At 50.2% G+C, this 22,247-nt stretch overlaps 1 protein-coding gene across 1 annotated transcript in view; it reads left to right on the top strand.

Moving 5' to 3' along the window:
- Positions 1–22,247, top strand: part of SOX6 (SRY-box transcription factor 6) — a 416,902-nt gene that overhangs the window by 152,665 nt on the left and 241,990 nt on the right. The window contains 1 exon segment of the mRNA XM_077453685.1: positions 5,759–5,969. Within this exon segment, the coding sequence (XP_077309811.1) occupies positions 5,759–5,969 (211 nt within the window).

Below are 22,247 nucleotides of genomic sequence, written 5' to 3'. Positions count from 1 at the left end.
GACCCTCCATTATGAGGGGTTCCCACCATCCCTGTGCTGAGTTCCCGGGTCTGTATACCCGCTGTGCCCATTATGAGGGGTTCCCACCATCCCTGTGCTGAGTTCCCGGGTCTGTACACCCGCTGTGCCCATTATGAGGGGTTCCCACCATCCCTGTGCTGAGTTCCCGGGTCTGTATACCCGCTGTGCCCATTATGAGGGGTTCTCACCATTCCTGTGCTGAGTTCCCGGGTCTGTACACCCGCTGTGCCCATTATGAGGGGTTCCCACCATCCCTGTGCTGAGTTCCCGGGTCTGTACACCCGCTGTGCCCATTATGAGGGGTTCCCACCATCCCTGTGCTGAGTTCTCGGGTCTGTACACCCGCTGTGCCCATTATGAGGGGTTCCCACCATCCCTGTGCTGAGTTCCCGGGTCTGTACGCCCGCTGTGCCCATTATGAGGGGTTCCCACCATCCCTGTGCTGAGTTCCCGGGTCTGTACACCCGCTGTGCCCATTATGAGGGGTTCCCACCATCTCTGTGCTGAGTTCCCGGGTCTGTACACCCGCTGTGCCCATTATGAGGGGTTCCCACCATCTCTGTGCTGAGTTCCCGGGTCTGTACACCCGCTGTGCCCATTATGAGGGGTTCCCACCATCACTGTGCTGAGTTCCCGGGTCTGTACACCCGCTGTGCCCATTATGAGGGGTTCCCACCATCTCTATGCTGAGTTCCCGGGTCTGTACACCCGCTGTGCCCATTATGAGGGGTTCCCACCATCTCTGTGCTGAGTTCCCGGGTCTGTACACCCGCTGTGCCCATTATGAGGGGTTCCCACCATCCCTGTGCCGAGTGCCCGGGTCTGTACGCCCGCTGTGCCCATTATGAGGGGTTCCCACCATCCCTGTGCTGAGTTCCTGGGTCTGTACACCCGCTGTGCCCATTATGAGGGGTTCCCACCATCCCTGTGCTGAGTTCCCGGGTCTGTACACCCGCTGTGCCCATTATGAGGGGTTCCCACCATCCTTGTGCTGAGTTCCCGGGTCTGTACACCCGCTGTGCCCATTATGAGGGGTTCCCACCATCCCTGTGCTGAGTTCCCAGGTCTGTACACCCGCTGTGCCCATTATGAGGGGTTCCCACCATCCCTGTGCTGAGTTCCCGGGTCTGTACACCCGCTGTGCCCATTATGAGGGGTTCCCACCATCCCTGTGCTGAGTTCCCGGGTCTGTACGCCCGCTGTGCCCATTATGAGGGGTTCCCACCATCCCTGTGCTGAGTTCCCGGGTCTGTACACCCACTGTGCCCATTATGAGGGGTTCCCACCATCCCTGTGCTGAGTTCCTGGGTCTGTACGCCCGCTGTGCCCATTTTGAGGGGTTCCCACCATCCCTGTTGGGTTTATAATTTATTTTATAATACAGAGAATGTGCCAAAGACACCCCAAGGTGGGCGGGAACTCCAGGAAGGGAGGAAAGCAGTTGGGTTAGTAAAGTGAAGAGTAGTGTGACAGTTTCCCATCACCTCCCCCTAGAACTAAATCGCCTCTTCCCGGTGTCCTGAATGCGTTCTCTAAGATTTGGTGCCACAGCCTAAAATATACACACCCCCCTCCCCCAGACTGCGCTCGGCTCCGGAACGCCTCGATACGTTTCGCATCCCTTTGTGAATCTGCAGGAAAATAATCACCGAAATCCGGGAAAAACAAACGCGTTCCGATGTTCGGCTTTGATTCATCCGATGTAATTTGTTCGGCCAATTAGATGATCAATTCGTACTCCGTTGTGTAAACGACCCCCTCTTCCCTTACGTGGCGCCTCCCGCGCCTCATCCGCCTACAATTCCCGGGACGGCCGGCCCCGCTTTTTACATACACGGCGCAAAAAAAAAAAAGTAAATATCGCGCTTCTTCTTCTTCAGATCCGTCACCATTCTTCAAACATTTATATTTTGGGATAAAAGCATTAATAAGAGGGGGGAAAAAAAAAAAGAAAAGTTGGCGCTTAATATTCATGGGAAGGCGCCACACAAAAGCGGATTATCATTTCCAATCTAATGGCGGATTTCTTGGAGAGAGACGACTATTAGCAGCAGAAGACGCTTTTAATTTGATCTTTTTTTTCTCTCGTCCTTCTTAATTGATGGTGTATGTAAGTGATCAAAGTTGGCTGATTTGCATAGCGCTCTACATCAAACACTCCAACATTCTCTGGGGTCCTCATGAAACACTTGCCACTGCAAAACAGAGCGAGCGCGGACGGGGGGGACAGCGCTCGGGGGGTTGGAGGAGCCCCCAAATCCTGCAACCCGCCCTGCGCGCCGATTTTAACGCTGACGGCGCCGGTTTTGGGTGTGCGATCTGCCGGATTCCTTCTTTTGTATTTTGTATTTTTTATTGGTTGTACAATTCTGCGGCCGACTTTTATCTGTTATTTTAAATCTGAACTCTGCCCCTCCCCCCCTTCATTTTATATCCTCCTCATCCCGCCCACTGCGCCAATTGTTGCTCCTCGCCTGCACTGACGGGGCTTACTCTGATTTCACTGCACATTGTGAGGTCATCGCGGTTCCTGCCTGGAAGGCATCCGGCGTCATCCAGCCCTCCTCAACCTGTCACTGGCCCCGCCCCTTTCGCTCATGGAGGTTCAGCAACATGTTTGTTTGGGCAGGCAGCAGAAATTTTGGGGCCCCTCACACAGATTTAGGCCTGGGCCTGACCCCTTTACATCAGAGTTTACTTTCATTAGGGTCCCCAAAGTTCCTTACATCGGGGTCCCAAGAGTCCCCTCTCCTTAAATCTGGGTCCCCAGAGTCATTGTCCCCTTACATCGGGGTCCCAAGAGTCCCCTCTACTTAAATTGGGGTCACCAGAGTCATTGTCCCCTTACATCGGGGTCCCAAGAGTCCCTTCTCCTTTCATCAGTGCTCCCAGAGTCATCGCCCCCTTACATCAGGGTCCCAAGAGTCCCCTCTCCTTAAATCTGGGTCCCCAGAGTCATCGTCCCCTTACATCGGGGTCCCAAGAGTCCCTCTTCTTAAATATGGGTCCCCAGAGTTATCATCCCCTTATATCGACGTCCCAAGAGTCCCCTCTCCTTAAATCTGTTCCCCAGAGTCATCGTCCCCTTACATCGGGGGTCCCAAGAGTCCCCTCTCCTTAAACCTGGGTCCCCAGAGTCATTGTCCCCTTACATCGGGGTCCCAGGAATCCCTTCTCCTTTCATCAGTGCTCCCAGAGTCATCGCCCCCTTACATCAGGGTCCCAAGAGTCCCCTCTCCTTAAATCTGGGTCCCCAGAGTCATCGTCCCCTTACATCGGGGTCCCAAGAGTCCCTCTTCTTAAATATGGGTCCCCAGAGTTATCATCCCCTTATATCGACGTCCCAAGAGTCCCCTCTCCTTAAATCTGTTCCCCAGAGTCATCGTCCCTTACATCGGGGGTCCCAAGAGTCCCCTCTACTTAAATCAGGGTTCTGAGAGTCCACCCTTACATCAAGGTCCCAAGAGTCCCTTCTCCTTAAATTGGTGTCCCCAGCGTTTATCTTTACATCAAAGATCCATAGTACCCCTTACATCAGGGTCCCCAGAGTCCCCTTTCATTAGGATCCCCAAAGTGTCTCCCCCCCCCCCCTTGCATCAGGGTCCCCAGAGTTAGAAGGGAAGGGCAGAGCGGGGTAAGGAGAGGTGTAAGAGAATAGGGGGAGTATTGTGAAGACCCCATCGCTCACATCAGGAACCGGTGAAGGTTGGGCACTGGCACCGTATAGGTTTGGAGGAGGAGATTCCTCCTCCTCTGAATACCAGGGGCCTGGGGGAGGGGCAAACATGATTGGTTGCTAGGACATCGGTGGTCCTAGCAACAAATTCTGGCACTGAGAACAGCGGGCAGCGGTGAATGCCGTCAGCTCTGATTGGGTGACTGTGGCAGCGGGGACACTGACTGGGGATTTGGACATTCGGGGGGGGGGGGGGGGGGTTATATTTTGGACCCCACAACAACTAGTTGGGTGGGGTGTGTTCCCCCTACTTATGTATGGGTCCCCCTCCCCTCCCTTTAGGTGTTACCTAGGGTGGTCTGTATGCAAATGTAGCCTGCCTAAGAACACCCACTCCTACAGACTGATATTTGCATAACTCCTCCCACGAGTCCGCCCACTGTTTCAGGGCTGAGGGCTCTGGGGAGGAGTAATGAGGGCGGGGGTGGGATGTTATCAGGAAGCGATGTACCGCCCCCTGCCGGCTCCTCCCACCAGCCACAATCTGCCCGCATTGTATAGAGAAGCGCAGAGACCCGGTGATGACATCATCCGTAATGATATGTAATGAGAATGGAAAGGTTTTATTTCTGTATATCGGAGGGGGGGGAGGGGTAATATAAGCTTTAAAAATTTCAGTTGAGTTTTTATTTCTGTCTGTGATCCAGTTGTGGAGATTTCCCCTCACTTCCTGTCCCTGTGACCCCCCATACAGGAAATGGGTGCAGGTGTCACTCAGAGAGGCAGAGAGATCATCGATAACATTTTCAGTGACCCCCTCCAATCAATATTTGTGTGTTTGTCTGCTTCCATGTTGGAGACATTTCTCATCATTTCCTGTCCAGACAGGAAGTGAAGGGGAATCCCCTAAATGGGGACACGGGCAGCAATGAAATCTAGACAGAGCATCTGCCCCCCTCCCAGTGCCAGGACAAGGTCACTTAGAGCCCGGGGCCAGCATGCCAAGCTGCACCCCCTCCCCCCCAAAGAGATATGAGCATTATGTGTCAGCAACAAATCTGCTCCCCTGCTGAAACCCTCCCCCCACCCCCTGCCAGCACAAATCTTCTCTCTCTCCAAATCTTCCCCACAAAAAAAATCCCCCTCCTAGCATAAATCCTTTACTCCTCAAATCCCCCCTCATAGCACAAATCCTCTGCTCACCCTCTCCAAACCCCCCCCCAGCACATATTCACCCTCAATCCCCCCCTCCCAGCAGAAATTCATCTCTCATTCCCCCTCCCGGCAGACATTCACCCCTCAATCCCACCTCCCAGCACAAATCCTCTCCCCACCCTCTCCGAATCCCCCCTCCCAGCAGAAATCCACCCCTCAGTCCCCCCTCCCAGCACAAATCTTCTCTGTCTCCAAATCTTCCCCTCAAAAAAAAAACCCCTCCAAGCACAAATCCCCCCCAGCTGAAATTTTCCTAGCACAGACCCCCCCCCCCATCTACCATATTACCTCTTACCCCCGAAATTCCCCCTCCTATCACAGATCCTCCTTAACCTCCCCTCCCAACCCAGATCCCATCAAATCACCATCCTTACCACACACCCCCCAAATTTCCGCTCCTAGAACAATTCTTATCCTCTCCCACCCCCCAAATTCCCCCTCCTACCACAAATCCCCCTCCCCCCCAACACATCACCGTTCCCATCAAATCACCATTCCTACCCCCCCCCCCCCTAATTTCTCCTCCTAGAACAATTCTTACCCCCTGACACCACTCAAATTCCCCCTCCCAACACAAACCCAATCTCCTTGAGGTGCCCCTCCCCTCCCCACATGATACCATAGTGCCCCGAGGGGCAGCTGTCCCCTCCTGCCCACCCCTTGTCCTGACCCTGGTGACAGCAGTCAGAGCTCAGACTGGGAAGAAGGTAAATGCTGGTTATGGTAATAGTGATATAACGCCTCCAGTGTTGCCCTGTGCGTTGTTAGGTTGTTGAAGGATTGTGCGTCTGTTTGCGGCGCTCGTATGCTAACGGCGATTTTTTTAAATTATTTTTGTCTTGGCAGGACTCAGACAGCAATAAACTGCGCTCCCTCTATTCCTTCCGAACCACGTCTACCTCACCACACAAGCCTGACGAAGGAGCTCGCGATCGCAGCGATCTGATGACCAGTGTTAATTTCGGGACGCCAGAGAGACGCAAAGGCAGCCTGGCCGACGTGGTGGACACCCTGAAACAGAAGAAACTGGAGGAAATGACGAGGACGGAACAAGAGGGTGAGCGCGCCAATGGCCGGGGGCGGGGATTACAGCGCCTGGTTACCATGGCAACGCCTCCTGGAAACACCAGGATGACCGACATGTGTTGGGTTGGCATGGCGGAACATTCCGTCTTGTAGGCTGAGCGTTGGGGTGGGGGGGTGGGGGGGGCGCCTGGCGCGGCTCTGGGCAGCCGATCGACTCTTATCTGCCGTTTTGTGGCGGCGGTTGGCGCGGCCGATGTGCACAGCCCGCGTCCAGCTGTACGATACCGGAGACGGTTAACCCCTGACAGGCGCTTGTTTAGGGAGCGCGGCTCAGATAACAACAGCTGGAAATGTATGTCGCAGGCTGGCAGCGGCGAGCGCCCTGGCACCGCACTGGCGCCTCCCTCCCATCAATAGCAGTTTGTATGTTTCCAAAAAAAAAAAAATAGAAATCGACCACGAAACAATTCGGCTCGGACGGTGACGCTGACCAGATGCTGCTGACAGTAGATCCGGGCGCCGCGGCGGGTCATGTGACCCTCAGATTCTCGCCAGGAAGTGATTGTTGTACATTGTTACAAAGTTCTAGATGAGGAGAGCGGAGGCGGAGCCACGCGTCCTCCCCGCCCCCACACATTTCTTATCATTTCAGGACAAGGGGGACTACTCTACTTTCTACCCCCCCCCCACTTCTCGGCCCAAGCAGAACTACCCTCTACCCCCCCCCCCCACTTCTCAGTCCAAGCAGAACTACCCTCTACCCCCCCCCCACTTCTCAGTCCAAGCAAAACTACCCTCTACCCCCCCCCCCCACTTCTCAGTCCAAGCAGAACTACCCTGTACCCCCCCCCCACTTCTCAGTCCAAGCAGAACTACCCTCTACCCCCCCCCACTTCTAAGTCCAAGCAGAACTACCCTCTACTTTCTACCCCCCCCCCCTTCTAAGTCCAAGCAGAACTACCCCCTACTTTCTACTTTCTACCTCCCCACTTCAGTCCAAGCAGAACTACCCTCTAATTTCTACCCCCCCACTTCTCAGTCCAAGCAGAACTACCCTCTACCCCCCCCACTTCTCAGTCCAAGCAAAACTACCCTCTACCCCCCCCCCCACTTCTCAGTCCAAGCAGAACTACCCTCTACCTCCCCCCACTTCTCAGTCCAAGCAGAACTACCCTCTACCCCCCCCCACTTCTCAGTCCAAGCAGAACTACCCTCTACTTTCTACCCCCCCCCCTTCTAAGTCCAAGCAGAACTACCCCCTACTTTCTACTTTCTACCTCCCCACTTCAGTCCAAGCAGAACTACCCTCTAATTTCTACCCCCCACTTCTCAGTCCAAGCAGAACTACCTTCTACCCCCAACTTCTCAGTCCAAGTGGGACTACCCTCTACTTTCTAACCCCCCCCCCCCCCCCCACTTCCCAGTCAATACTGGACTACCCTCTACCTTCTACCCCTTTTCAATCCAAGTAGGACAGAATGCATGATCAGGTGACCTTTGTAATTTGTTATCTCAGCCAATCCTGCTGGAGACCAAACTTTGTTCACGAGCAGCAAGCGCACTCTCAGAGCATTGACCTCGGCTGTCCATGAACGCACATGTGCACATCCACCCGCCCCCTTTACATCCACCCGCCCCCTTTACATCCACCCGCCCCCTTTACATCCACCCGCCCCCTTTATATCCACCCGCCCCCTTTATATCCACCCGCCCCCATTACATCCACCCGCCCCCCCATTACATCCAATCGCCCCACCCGCCTCCATTACATCCACCCGCCTCCATTACATCCACGCGCCCCCATTACATCCACGCGCCCCCATTACATCCACCCGCCCCCATTACATCCACCCGCCCCCATTACATCCACCCGCCCCCATTACATCCACCCGCCTCCATTACATCCAATCGCCCCCATTACATCCAATCGCCTCCATTACATTCCACCCGCCCCCATTACATCCACCCGCCCCCATTACATCCACCCGCCCCCATTACATCCACCCGCCTCCATTACATCCAATCGCCCCCATTACATCCAATCGCCTCCATTACATCCCCCCGCCTCCATTGCATCCCCCCGCCTCCATTACATCCCCCCGCCTCCATTACATCCCCCCGCCTCCATTACATCCCCCCGCCCCCATTACATCCAATCGCCCCCTTTACATCCAATCGCCTCCATTACATCCACCCGCCTCCATTACATCCAATCGCCCCCATTACATCCAATCGCCTCCATTATATCTTGCATGATTGTCAGGGAAGGGAAAGTTATGCCACAAATATACGAAGGTGAAAGTGCAACAATTTCCGGAGATGATGTCTTGTGTGACGCAACGAATGAATAAAGTATTGAAATGTGCAAAAAATTTGATTTTTTTTAAAACTATTAGTATTAAATGGGATAAAATATTTGCACATGCCGCGGCAGTCGCTGTGCTGAACCCAGTAGAGTATTTGGAGGGTCCCCGGCCGGATCGCGGGATTCCGCATTCGTAATCATAGTTAGCGGAATCCAGGAATTAAAATTTTACAGATTGTTCGAGAATGATCAATAATGTGTATTGTGTTTGGACGTCGCTATTCAATAGACGATCGTTTCTGTATCACATCTGAGGCGCTCGTGGGCTTTATGAGAGCAGGTCGCCCCACAGGCAGAGCGTCAATGGCGCGATGGGGGGTCTGAGGCTAATAAGGAGTCGGAAACCCCCCCATGGGGGGAGGGGCTGTATGGATGTGAAATGCCGTTTGTTGGAGAGAGGACAGACAATGGTCGGAGTAGAGGGGGGGGGGCGCAGCAGGCGTACAGTATTGCAGTTAATGATAATGTAATGGCAGGAGGCTCTATAGAGGAATACTGAGGCCGGGGGCTGTGATGTTGTCAGGAAGCCATGTACAGCCCCCCCTCCCCCCCACCAGCCATGATCTGCCTGTAGTGCATAGACACGCTCAGAGATTAGGACTTGGAATAAAATAAGGTAGAAAATAGATTTTATTTTATTGAAAAGTGTTGATGGGGGGGGGGGGGCAGGGAAGGGAAATTATAACCAGATTAAACTTGCACTCAGTGACCGGCCTGTGAACACTTCTAGATCCGGACTCCTTCACCTCTGACCTTATCATAGCGCCATCTGCGCCTTTTGTGATTTCTGTCACCTTCTGCGAATTTCCTGAGATGACTTATCTGTTGGCACCGAACAGAAGATAGAAGCTTTATTTATCAGATGGTGTGCAGAGCCGGTACATAGGAATGAGAGGGGAAGCTGAGTCAGTGCTGAGAGATTCACACCGATCGCCACATAGACCTTCCGGCTGACCACCAGTCTGAAATCAGCGGAGTTCCCCTTGTTTATTGTAAGATTTATTTTGTCTGCAGGGACGATATTAATGGAGATGTCAGTTACCATAGACCCAACCCAGCCTGAGAAACCCCCAACTTAACCCAGCCTGGGTACTGTACACCCAAATTAACCCAACCTGGGACGATACAACCAACCCAAACCAACCTCAGTACCCTACAGTCAACCTATCCTGTGTACCCTGCACCCAACCCATCCTGGGTACCCTATACCCAAACCCAGCCTGGGAACCCTTCTCCCAACTCAACCCAACCTGTGACCACACACTCCAATTAACCCACCTTGGGACCCAACCAAAACCAACCTCAATGCCCTAAATTCAACCTCCTTGGTACCCTGCACCCAACCCAACCTGGGACCCTACACCCAACTAAAATCAACCTCAATACCCTACATTCAACCTATCCTGGGTACCCTACACCCGAACCAGCCTGGGAACCCTGCTTCCAACACAACCTAGGACCCTACATCCAAATTAACCCACCTTGGGACCCTACACCCAACCAGCCTGGGAACCCCCAACTTCCAACTCAACCCAGCCTGGGAACGGTACACCCAAATTAACCCAACCTGGGACCCTACACCTAACCAACACCAACCTCAGCACCCTACATTCAACCTATCCTGTATACCCTACACCCGCCCCAACCTTGGATCCAGGCTCCCAACCCAACCTGGGACCCTACACCCAACCAAAATCAGCCACAATACCCTACATTCAACCATCCTGGGTACCCTACACCCAACCCAGTCTGGAAACCCTACTCCCGACTCAACCCAACCTGGGACCCTACACCCAAATAAACCCAACCTGGGTACCCTACACCAAACCAAAACCAACCTCAATATCCTACATCCAACCTATCCTGGGTACACTACACTAAACCCAGCTTGGAAACCCTACACCCAAATTAGCCCAACCAGGATACCTTAACACCAAAACCAACCTCAATACCCTACATCCAACCGATCCTGGATACCCTACACTCAACCCAATCTGGCAATCCTACACCCAAAACAACCCAACCTACATCAAACCAAAACCAACCTCAATACCCTACTCCTACCTTTTCTGGGTACCCTACACCCAACCTGGAAACCCTACACCCAATTAACCTAACCCAGCTTTGGAACCCTACTCCCTACTCGACTCAACCACGAAACGCGTAGAGCTGCCTTTTTGTCATATGTCCATCTATACCTACATATGCAATTGAATCCATTGTTAACATCCATCTCAGGATCAATGAGGCCATAGGCCTTGCAAGTTTTATCAGATATGATGATTCTGCTACAAAATTGCTTTTGGTGAACCTTTTGTCTGCCATAATTTGTGATATCTAAGTATTATCTTTGTATTGTATTACTATTTTATCAATTCATGTGTTTCTATTCGATATTACTATTTGTACAATATGGCATGCATTGACTAAACTTTTACCTTGTTCACCTATTCATTTTTCTTGCAAACCACAGGCTTCATTTAAAGTCCCACCCCTCTGCTCTGCCCCTTTTGATCATGGGATCAGGGATGGAAATGTATGACCTTAACAGGCTATAATTTCAATTTAAGTCCCAAGGGATGGAATACGTGGTCTTACCAGACCATAAATTCATTTAAAGTCCCTAACAATTCACTTCTTTCTGTCAACCTGGGTACCCTACACCCACATTAACTCAACCCAGGTACCCTACACTCAACCAAAACCAAGCTCAATACCCTACATCCAAACTATCCTGAGTACCCTATACTCAATCCAAACCAAACCAAAGAGGGTACTTTACACCCAACCCAACCTGAGTACCTTATACCCAACCCAACCCAACCTTGGTGTCCTAAACCTATCCTGAGTACCCTATACCCAACCCAAACCAAACCAAAGAGGGTACTTTACACCCAACCCAACCCAACCCAACCTTGGTGTCCTACATCCAACCCAAGTACCTGACTCCTAACTGAACCCATACTGATTAGGTGTCAGTTAGTTCTAATATCACTGTTACTGAATATAAACCTGTCATCAGAGAAACTCGGGGTCTGCCAATGCTGACCTCCTTCTGACTCCCATCCTGATCCTCTGGCTTCAATTGTTCCTGAGTCACCTTCTTGCAACAAGTGTGCAGGTTGGGAAAGTTGGGCATGACAGCCAGTCAACTAACATTTTCAGAAGTACCTGGCCAAGCAATGGCTAAGCAGGTTTATCGGGAACCTTTTTCTTACAAGAACCATGTGTTGTGATTTCTCCTGGATTTATGCTCAACAGCCCATGCTGGGACTTGTAGTCCTCCAGCCTTGGGTCGGGATCTTGGCCAGAATTAAATAAAATGAATCCCATCCCCCAATCCTCAAATTCACGGAGTAAGTAAGAGGTCCCGGTGGGTCAGGGGAGTGAAGCGGCTAATGAGAAGTCAATTTGAGGGTCCGTGATTGAGAAGGTCAAAACCAACAGGTTTGTGCCCGGGGGGGATTGTGCCCAGCTGGTGAAATATGGATGCTGCAGCAGTTTATGCGGTCAAGTGGCGCTCGTCTTGCGGGGAACGTCTGTTTGGAAAGGCTGCTGCGAGTGCCGCGGCATAATGTGCAGCTGTTTTCATCTCTCTTTAATAATAAAGCTCCAGCCGGCCCCGTTTCCTGTTCATCGCACCGCCAGAGTTCCACGCCCGCCGCATGCTTTTGATAAGTACCCCCGGGCGCTCCGCTGATCAATAAATAATGTATCTGTGGCAGAGATAACAGATTGACATCATTACTGAGAATTAAAATGTAATTTTTATCTCGGAGGATCCACCGGTGAGAATCAGACGATGAGACTCCTTCCAGATACTTCTCAATATAATAAAGTGTTCCCAACAAATTCCGTCTATCAATGTGTGCCGCGGACACATGGCAGAGGACGGAAACTTTGCCTGACTCCGGTCTGAACGGCAACTAAGATAGGATGAAATTCCAAAATACATCCAGTACAGCATCTTATCTATTTCCTGGTTGTTAATAAGTGCAACAGGTACCCTACACTCAGCATGGCTACCCTACACTCAACCCAACCTGGGTACCCTACACTCAACCCAACCTGGGTACCCTACACTCAACCCAACCTGGGTACCCTACACTCAACCCAACCTGGGTACCCTACACTCAACCCAACCTGGGTACCCTACACCCAACTCAACCTGGGTACCCTACACCCAACTCAATATGGCTACCCTACACCCAACTCAACACGGCTACCGTACACCCAACTCAACTCAACCTGGGTACTCTACACCCAATCCGGGTACCCTACATGCAACCCAACCTGGATACTCTACACTCAACCCAACCTGCCTACCTTGCACCCAAATTAATCCAACTTGGATACCAACAAACCCAAGCTGGGTGCTCTACACCCAACCTGGGTACCCTACGCCCAACCTGGAGACCCTGCAGCCAACTCAACTTGGGTACTCTACAACCAATGCAGGTACCCTCTAGCTAACCCAAACCAACCCAGGTACTATACACCCAACCAAGGAACCCTACTCCCAACCCAACCTGGCAAACCTATACCCAAATTAACCCAACTGGGTATGCTACGCCCAACAAAAAACAACCTCACTGCCCTACATCCAACCTATCCTGAGTACCCTATACCCAAACTCACCTGGGCACCATACACCCAACCCAACCTGAGTACCCTACACCCAACATGAGTACCCTACACCCAACCCAACCTGGGTACCCTACACCCAATCCAACCTGGGTACCCTACACCTTACCCAGTCTGCGCACCCTACATCCAACCTAGGTATCCTACATCCAACTCGGCCTGGCTACCCTACACCCAATCCACTCTTGGTACCCTACACACAACCCAACCTAGGTACCTGACACCCAAACCAACCTGGGTACACAACACCCTCGCAAACGATGAACCTCTCTCTGGAAGAGTGGGAGCAGAGATATGGCATCATCCAAGTAGCTTGGTGTACAGACAACTGTGATGTCGTCATGTCACGCGGTGAACAGACATCTTATCCTGGCAATACAATGTATGAACCCGCTTTGTGAGTGGTCCCTGTTGTTCCCCTCCCCCACCCAGCATCTTTTGATTGGAAAATCAAAGAAGCTGGATGGAAAATTGTTGGCCAAACAGTGCCTGCATCAAAATCAGATCATCAATCTATCCCCATTTTTTGTAACAGTCCTTCTCTCTGTATCACTACTGGTCCCATCTATATCTATCTATCTATCCATCTATCTATCCATCTATCTATCTATCTATCTATCTATCTATCTATCTATCTATCTATCTATCTATCTATCTATCTATCTATCTATCCATCTATCTATATATATATATATATGCGCCTGTATTGGTGGCGGGCGGCTCTTTCTGTATCTCAGACTCTAATATTCTCGCCCGCTCTGTTGTTTCATCTCCATTGTGCAGTTTTTGTTCCTTTGATGCGGTCGTCTCTCTGCGCTGATGACCGCCGGCGGGTAAGAGGTCTCTTTGATGAAGATAATCGATACCATTTTCCTCCTTTTGACATTTCTGAGATCTGAAAGGGTTTTCTCGGGGAGGAGACGGCGGAAGCCGGGAAAGGTTGGGGCACAAAGTGATATTTACCAATCGGCGGCTTTTGTGTTTCCGGGGGAGACCTCGGCGACGGGTGTAAAGGTGACCCGCGGTCAGGCGATCGATCTGCCGCTAAAGGGTGAACGTCGGAGGACTCTGCGGGGATCGCTCCGGTGTTTGGCAGAGATGTCTGCGAAGCGGAGCCACGACCCGTGACAGCCGCATCCGTCATTCCCCGGAAAGATCTTTTGTTGCCAAACTGCTGCCAGCTCGGCACTCATCTCGCCTCTAATTGGGTGGGTGCTCTAGTGGTTCCCTTCAGAGGAGATGCCAGGCCGGGTTCATGGAACAGTTGGCGTGACGAGCCGGAGCAGCGTGTCACCTGGCACCGTTTCGTAAAACCCTTTAAGTGCCAGAGGCCGAGGGAGGGCTCCGGTCTGCGGCAGACCTGGCATCTGATCACCCGCCCGCTGTGCCGGTACCGGGGGATCCACAGATCTCAGCGCCTCCTCCTGGTCGGTGACACCGGGCTGTCCCGAAATCTGCAGTCACAGCAATAAATGTCAGACCGCTGCGTGCCGCTGCATTTCTCGCTCGCGCCCGATTCCAAGTGATTCTGAGTAGCAAACATGGAAAGGCAAATTGTTAAAAGATGAACTCGGCGCAGAGAAGACATTCTATACTGGATACAAGCAGTGTCACCTGAATGTGTACTGGTGTCAGCAGTCTCTGCACAGCAGAGCTCAGACTGGGGCAGGGAGAGACATCACAAGGAGCCAATCGGATGTGCTGCTGTGCACGGAGCCTGCTGATAGGTGGAGAGAGCAGAGAGATAAGTTCATCAGTCTGCTGATTCTCCTTTTACTGTCTGGGGGAGAGACGAGACCTGTAAGTGTTGCTTAGCTGCAGCAGAGAAAAAAAAATCAGGTCAGGGCAGTGCTGTGTAAATCTCGGGACCGCATGGACAGGTAAAACCGCTCCTAAATATGTATTTGATTTGTGTATTTAGATGTTCGTCTGTCTATGACCCCACACCCAGAGTGCAGATAAAGAGCTCTGCCTTCACTTGCTGCATGCTTGTCCCGGGCTGGTGACCCGTAAATAATTGCAGCCGGAGACGACCAGCCAATCGGCATTGTCAGGAGCCAGTGACTGTAATAATAAAACAATATTGCAGGTTTTGTATATTTTAGCGACTTGGATTTGAGTCCCAACCTCTTTTTCTGCATACGCACTGCTGGGGTTTGCTGCTACTTGTAGTTCTTTAGCAGATTAAATGTTTACATTTTTATTTTTCCCACACGCACACACAGGGGGTGAAATTCTCCAGCATGCTGGACAATGTCTGTAACATAGACTGCGGAGGAGTTCATTTCTTCTCACCGCCTCACTGTGTGATCATCAGCGATGGTTCTGTTTTGGTCGAATTGCCGGTCAATATTGATCCCGCTATGATCGATCATATTAGGATTACTGACTCCACCTCTTCTACTCCCAAGATTGGTCAGATACACCTATTACTAATAATATTCTAAAATCACGGGATCCGCCCACTGAACTGGCGGGTAGAGACAGGACTGGCCCATTGTGCTGCCTGGGTCCAAGAATTAAATTCTGCCCCCCCCACAAGAAAAAAAAAACACGCCCATTTAGCAAAGAGACATTTCCATAAAGAAAAGAGATATACACCGTCCAGCAAAGAAATGGCTCCTCCAGCAATGATGTGCCCCCTCCAGCAAAGGCATGCCCCGTCCAGCAAAGAAATGCCTCCTCCAGAAAAGAAACATGCCCCCTCCAGCAAAGACATGCCCCCTCCAGCAAAGACGTGCCCCCTCCAGCAAAGACGTGCCCCCTCCAGCAAAGACGTGCCCCCTCCAGCAAAGACATTCCCCCTCCAGCAAAGACGTGCCCCCTCCAGCAAAGACGTGCCCCCTCCAGCAAAGACATGCCCCCTCCAGCAAAGACATGCCCCCTCCAGCAAAGACGTGCCCCCTCCAGCAAAGACGTGCCCCCTCCAGCAAAGACGTGCCCCCTCCAGCAAAGACGTGCCCCCTCCAGCAAAGACGTGCCCCCTCCAGCAAAGACATGCCCCCTCCAGCAAAGACATTCCCCCTCCAGCAAAGACGTGCCCCCTCCAGCAAAGACATGCCCCCTCCAGCAAAGACGTGCCCCCTCCAGCAAAGACATTCCCCCTCCAGCAAAGACGTGCCCCCTCCAGCAAAGACGTGCCCCCTCCAGCAAAGACATGCCCCCTCCAGCAAAGACATGCCCCCTCCAGCAAAGACATTCCCCCTCCAGCAAAGACGTGCCCCCTCCAGCAAAGACGTACCCCCTCCAGCAAAGACATGCCCCCTCCAGCAAAGACATGCCCCCTCCAGCAAAGACATGCCCCCTCCAGCAAAGATGTGCCCCCTCCAGCAAAGACGTGCCCCCCTCCAGCAAAGACGTGCCCCCCTCCAGCAAAGACGTGCCCCCCTCCAGCAAAGACGTGCCCCCATCCAGCAAAGACGTGCCCCCATCCAGCAAAGACGTGCCCCCATCCAGCAAAGACGTGCCCCCATCCAGCAAAGATGTGCCCCCATCCAGCAAAGACGTGCCCCCATCCAGCAAAGACGTGCCCCCTCCAGCAAAGACGTGCCCCCCTCCAGCAAAGACGTGCCCCCATCCAGCAAAGACGTGCCCCCATCCAGCAAAGACGTGCCCCCATCCAGCAAAGACGTGCCCCCATCCAGCAAAGACGTGCCCCCATCCAGCAAAGACGTGCCCCCATCCAGCAAAGACGTGCCCCCATCCAGCAAAGACGTGCCCCCATCCAGCAAAGACGTGCCCCCATCCAGCAAAGACGTGCCCCCATCCAGCAAAGACGTGCCCCCATCCAGCAAAGACGTGCCCCCCATCCAGCAAAGACGTGCCCCCATCCAGCAAAGACGTGCCCCCATCCAGCAAAGACGTGCCCCCATCCAGCAAAGACGTGCCCCCATCCAGCAAAGACGTGCCCCCATCCAGCAAAGACGTGCCCCCATCCAGCAAAGACGTGCCCCCTCCAGCAAAGACGTGCCCCCTCCAGCAAAGACGTGCCCCCTCCAGCAACGTCGTGCCCCCATCCAGCAAAGACATGCCCCCTCCCGGAAAAAGCAGGAAATACATGCCCCCTTCAGCAAAGAGACATGCCAAGTCCAGCAAAGAAATGCCTCCTCCAGAAAAGAGACATGCTCCCTCCAGAAAAGAGACATGCCCCCTCCAGCAAAGAGACACGACCCCTCCAGCAAGGAGACATACCCCCTCCAGCAAAGAGACATGCCCCCTCCATAAAAAAACATGCCCCCTCCATAAAAAACATGCCCCCTCCAGCAAAGACATTCCCCCTCCAGAACAGAGAAATCCCCAGTCTAGAAAAAGAGACATGCCCAGTCCAGCAAGGACATGCCCCGTCCAGCAAGGACATGCCCCGTCCAGCAAGGACATGCCCTGTCCAGCAAGGAAATGCCCAGTCCAGTAAAGCGACATCCCCAGTCCAGTAAAGACATGCCTCCTCCAGTAAAGAGACATGTCCAATCCAGCAGAGATATGCCCAAAAACATCAGCTCAGCTCACAGATATATGAATTGTGTTGCACCATAAAAGCTCCCTCCTTCTTTTTCACCGCGACCGACCAACTAAGCTCCGATCCCGGCTCAGTGATGCAACATGTGGTGGCAGCGCTGCAGTGGTGGCAGGTGCTCCTGCTGTTGAAGCCTGTGCTGTTCCAGGCCCAGGAGAGCTGCTCCCAACCCCCACCCCCGCTCCGCTCCCCAGCTTTGCTCCTTTTACTGCTGCAGAGCGGGGCGGAGCATGATGCATGGATGGCGCTGCACACTAGAGGGAGGGAGCCTCAGGTCCTCGGGCAGTGCGCACTTCTGTTGCCGCCCTTCTTAAAGTGCGGTCTGGGTCCCATGGACCCATAGTAGGGCCGGCCCTGGGTAGGGAGGACTTTGGTCAGCTTGCCACATCACTCACTGTCCCGCCCACGAGGATCCCTTCACCTCAGGCACAGACGCTTGACAAATACATCAAAAACACGCCAAACTCAAAAAGCTATATAAGCTACTTTGCTGCGTTTATCACTGGAAGGGCGGCCCACTTAGTGCAACTCATAAATGCACACAAAACATGCAAGAGCGCAATGCCCGCCATCGTGCGTCATAGTGTGAGCGGTGAAGTGTTCATTGGAGCGGAGGAACCTTTTACTGTTCCACCTCTAATGAGAAGTTTTTTCACATTATTTTTTATATGTAGATATAAAAAAAGAACAGACCGCGAGTATGCTGCAAATGACAAATGCTGTGATTGGTCGGCGATATGGCGAATCAAAAGATGTAAGAAAATATCTTTGCCTTTACCAAAACCCGAGCAGTCTTTTTTTTTTTTTTCTTTTTATATTGCGTGAAAGACTGGGTGAAAAAAAATAATAAAAAAAAAGCTGCAAACTTCGGATGTTGTGATTGGGCGCAGAGCACGAGACGCTACAAAATGCTTCGGTCTTTATCAGTAACCCAAGCGATTTCCTGTGCAATTTTTTTTTTAATATATAGTAGTAAAGTAAAGGACTACTACAATCTCCATCCAATCACGCTGTGATTGGGTGGAGATTGAGCAGACCGCAAGATGTTACGAAAGCCCCTCATTTATATCAATAATCTGAGGGGGTTTCCTGTTTTTATTTTTATATTTTTTTTTGTTCCAAACTAATTTTATTGACAAAAGCACAAGGGAGCGTAATATGGAAGTTTTATTTATTTATTTTTATATTTTTTTAATATATCGTAGTAAAATAAAAGATTTGGTGGAAAAAAAAAAACGAGTAGGCATCATTGGACGCCGCGATCGAGCGTGGATTCTGTTTTTATTTTTTATATATACTAATAAAGTAAAAACTATGTTTGGGGGGAAAAAAGCAAGAAAGCCCCGAAACATCGAACGCTGCAATTTGGCGCAGATCACAAGATGTTCCAACATTCCCTCGTCTTTATTGATAATCCCGAGCGATTTCTTGTTCTTTTTTTTTTTTTTATAAATAGGAATAAAGTAAAAAAACGTGGTGGAAAAAACGAGGCCCTGAAAACGGAAGCTGTGATTGGGCGCGGATCACAAGGCGTCACAACATTCCCTCGTCTTTATCAATAATCCCGAGCGATTTCCGGTTTGTTGCAATGAAACATAAAGTATCCAAATCCGTTTCCTGTTTTCTGTTTCTCCATCCACAAAGAATCAATGATCCGAGGGGTTTCCCATTTTTTATTATTTTTTTTAAAACAGTAATGAAGTAAAAACTTGGTGGAAAAAGCGAGTATGCCTCAAACATCGAACGCTGTGATTGGGCGCGGATCTGGCGTATCACAAGACGTTCCAACATTCCCTCGCCTTTATCAATAATCCAATTGATTTCCTGTTTATTTTGATGAAACACAAAGTATCCAAATCCATTTCCTGTCTTCTGCTTTCTCCGTCCACAAAATATGAATAACCCGAGCGATCGCTTGTTCTTTTTGTTATTTTTATATGTAGTAATAAAGTAAAAAACACGGTGGAAAAAAAAAAAACGAGTAGAAAAACTTTTCCTTGTTTTTTGCAAAAAAAAAAGAGTAGATTTCGAACATCGAATGCCGTGATTGTGCGCAGATTGGTCCGATCACAAGATGTTCCCACATTCCCTCGTCTTTATCAATAATCCGAGCGATTTCCTGATTATTGCAATGAAACACAAAGTATCCAAATCCATTTCCTGTTTCTCCATCCACAAAGAATCAATGATCCGAGGGGTTTCCCTTTTTTTTTTTTTTTTTTATATGTAGTAATAAAGTAAAAATCTTGTTGGGAAAAAAAAATGAGTAGATCGCAAACATCAAATAATTGTGATTGGGTGCGGATCAGAAGTTCTTTTTTTTTTTTCCCATTTATTTTTTAAAACCGTAATGAAGTAAAAACTTGATGGAAAAAGCGAGCAAGCCTCGAACATCGAACGCTGTGATTGGAGGCGGATCTGGCGGATCACAAGACGTTCCAACATTCCCTCGTCTTTATCAATAATCCGAGCGATTTCCTGTTCTTTTTTTATTTTTATATATAGGAATAAAGTAAAAAAACGGGGTGGAAAAAATGAGGCCCTGAAAACGGAAGCTGTGATTGGGCTGCGGATCACAAGGCGTCATGACATTCCCTCGTCTTTATCAATAATCCGAGCGATTTCCTGTTTATTTTGATGCAACACAAAGTATCCAAATCCATTTCCTGTTTTCTTCTTTTTTTTTATTTTTATATGTAGTAATAAAGTAAAAATCTTGGTGGGAAAAAAAAAAATTAGTAGATCGCAAACATCAAATAATTGTGATTGGGTTCTTTTTTTATTTTTATATATGGTAATAAAGGAAAAAAAAACCCCGCTGTGATTGGGCGCAGATTGGATGAATCACAAGATGTTACAACGTTCCCTCGTCTTTATCAAAAATCCGATCGATTTCCTGTTTATTGCGATAAAACCCAAAAAAGTATCCAAATCCGTTTTCTTTTTTGAATCAAATCTTTTTTATTATTTTAGATGAAAACAACATTGACACAATACACACAAAAGCAGAAAAATAGAGATCACATCAAACCAAAACCCCCCAGAGAAAAAATAAAATAAATAAATAAATAAAAAAAAAATATATATATATAATGCCCCAAATCAACAAATCCCCTCCCCCCACTGAGTGTATATATAACACACACACAAAAAATTAAAAGAATGACAATATCCAATATTACAAAGCACACAGTACATTTCCTGTTTTCTACTTCTCCATCCACAAAGTGACACAATAATCCGAGGAGTTTCCCATTTTTTATTTATTTTATTAACAGTAATAAAGTAAAAAAACTTGGTGGAAAAAAATGAGGTTTGTGAACATCGAACGCTGTGATTTGGCGCGGATCTGGCGGATCACAAGATGTTACAAATTTCCCTCGTTTTTTATCAATAATCCGAGCGATTTCCTGTTGTTTTTAATTTTTATGTATAGTAATAAAGTAAAGAACTTGGTGAAAAAAAAAAAAGAACCGCCACGAACATCGAACACGGATTGGGCGCGGATCACAAGACGTTCCAGCATTCCCTCGTCTTTATCAATAATCCGAACCATTTCCTGTTTATTTTTATACACAAAGTATCCAAATCCACTTCCCATTTCCTCCATCCACACAATTATTCCTTTTCGTTCGCCGGGCGTGAGGCGGTTAAACGCGCTCGGGGCGCAGGTGGTGACAACTGAAATTTGGAGAACGCTTATGTTGGAGAATTGTCCACTTGTTGTTTTTTCTTTTTTTTTGGGGGGGGGGGAGGGTTTTTCCCGGGGACGGACTTCAGTGTTATTTGGTCTCGCTTCCCCCGCCGACGCGGCCGTTTCCCGCCAGGGCCTGAAAGTGCTTTAAGTGCTTTTGGCGGCTCTAATGAATGAAAATGGCCTCCTCGCACACGGTGTGCCGCATTAGAGCAAACAGCCGCCCGCACCCGTAAAAGCCCTATTAGAGGGCCGCCGGCTGAAAGTACGGCGAGCGACCGCATCCGCCGCTTTATTTACGGAAAAATTGGAAATGTATTATTTTTGTGCTCGCTCCCCAGACGCGGCCCGTCAGGATCCGGAATGTCGGCACCGGAGCGAAGGGTCTTAATGTAGAATATAAATGGTTGTTTAGATACACGGCTAATTAGAGCGCGTGTTGGCGGCCCCGGCGGACGCCGGCGACTCGCCACAAATCACCGATAATCAACTCCACTTCCCCCGGCCTGAGTTTTTCTGGCTGAAATCTGTCCCGGCCCTTTAAATTGTTCTGATTAACCGGCAGGCGAGAAATTCAACAATTTTCAGATCTGAGGAATTCAGACCGCCGGCAACGGCGTTTGAAAATGAAAAAAATCGCCATAATGTGTCAACTGCGAGCCAATCGGCTACAAATACAAAGGAATCTCATGTATCGAAAAGGTGGAAAGGGGCTTAAGGTACTTCCCCCCCCCCCCACTTTTGGGACCCGCCGACCCCATAATACACCCCACCCCCCCGTCACCCCTCTGCACTATAAAGCTACATAAGATACGCTGACTTGGTGTCGCTGCCCCGCCTCCTGCCTGCTACAGACTCCAGGTCACCACATAAGTCCCGCCCTTCGGCTCCGCCCACTACAATTGTTTAAAATAATTCCCACACTCTTGGGATACCCTACTGACCCCTGGTGCGTTTCTTCATGTGCGTTTTTGGCACATTTCTGGTGTGTTTTTTTTCTTTTTGCATGTTTCTTTTTTCTTCTTTTTTGATGTTTTTTTTTTTTTTTCTGGGGTGTTTTTGATGTGTTTTTTTGTTGCATTGTGGTGCATTC

The sequence above is a fragment of the Lithobates pipiens genome, unplaced genomic scaffold (assembly GCF_037356315.1).
Source record: "Lithobates pipiens isolate NorthernLeopardFrog02 unplaced genomic scaffold, aLitPip1_a1.2 Scaffold_24, whole genome shotgun sequence".
Taxonomy (NCBI): domain Eukaryota; kingdom Metazoa; phylum Chordata; class Amphibia; order Anura; family Ranidae; genus Lithobates; species Lithobates pipiens.
This window is presented reverse-complemented; position numbering and strand designations above follow the sequence as displayed.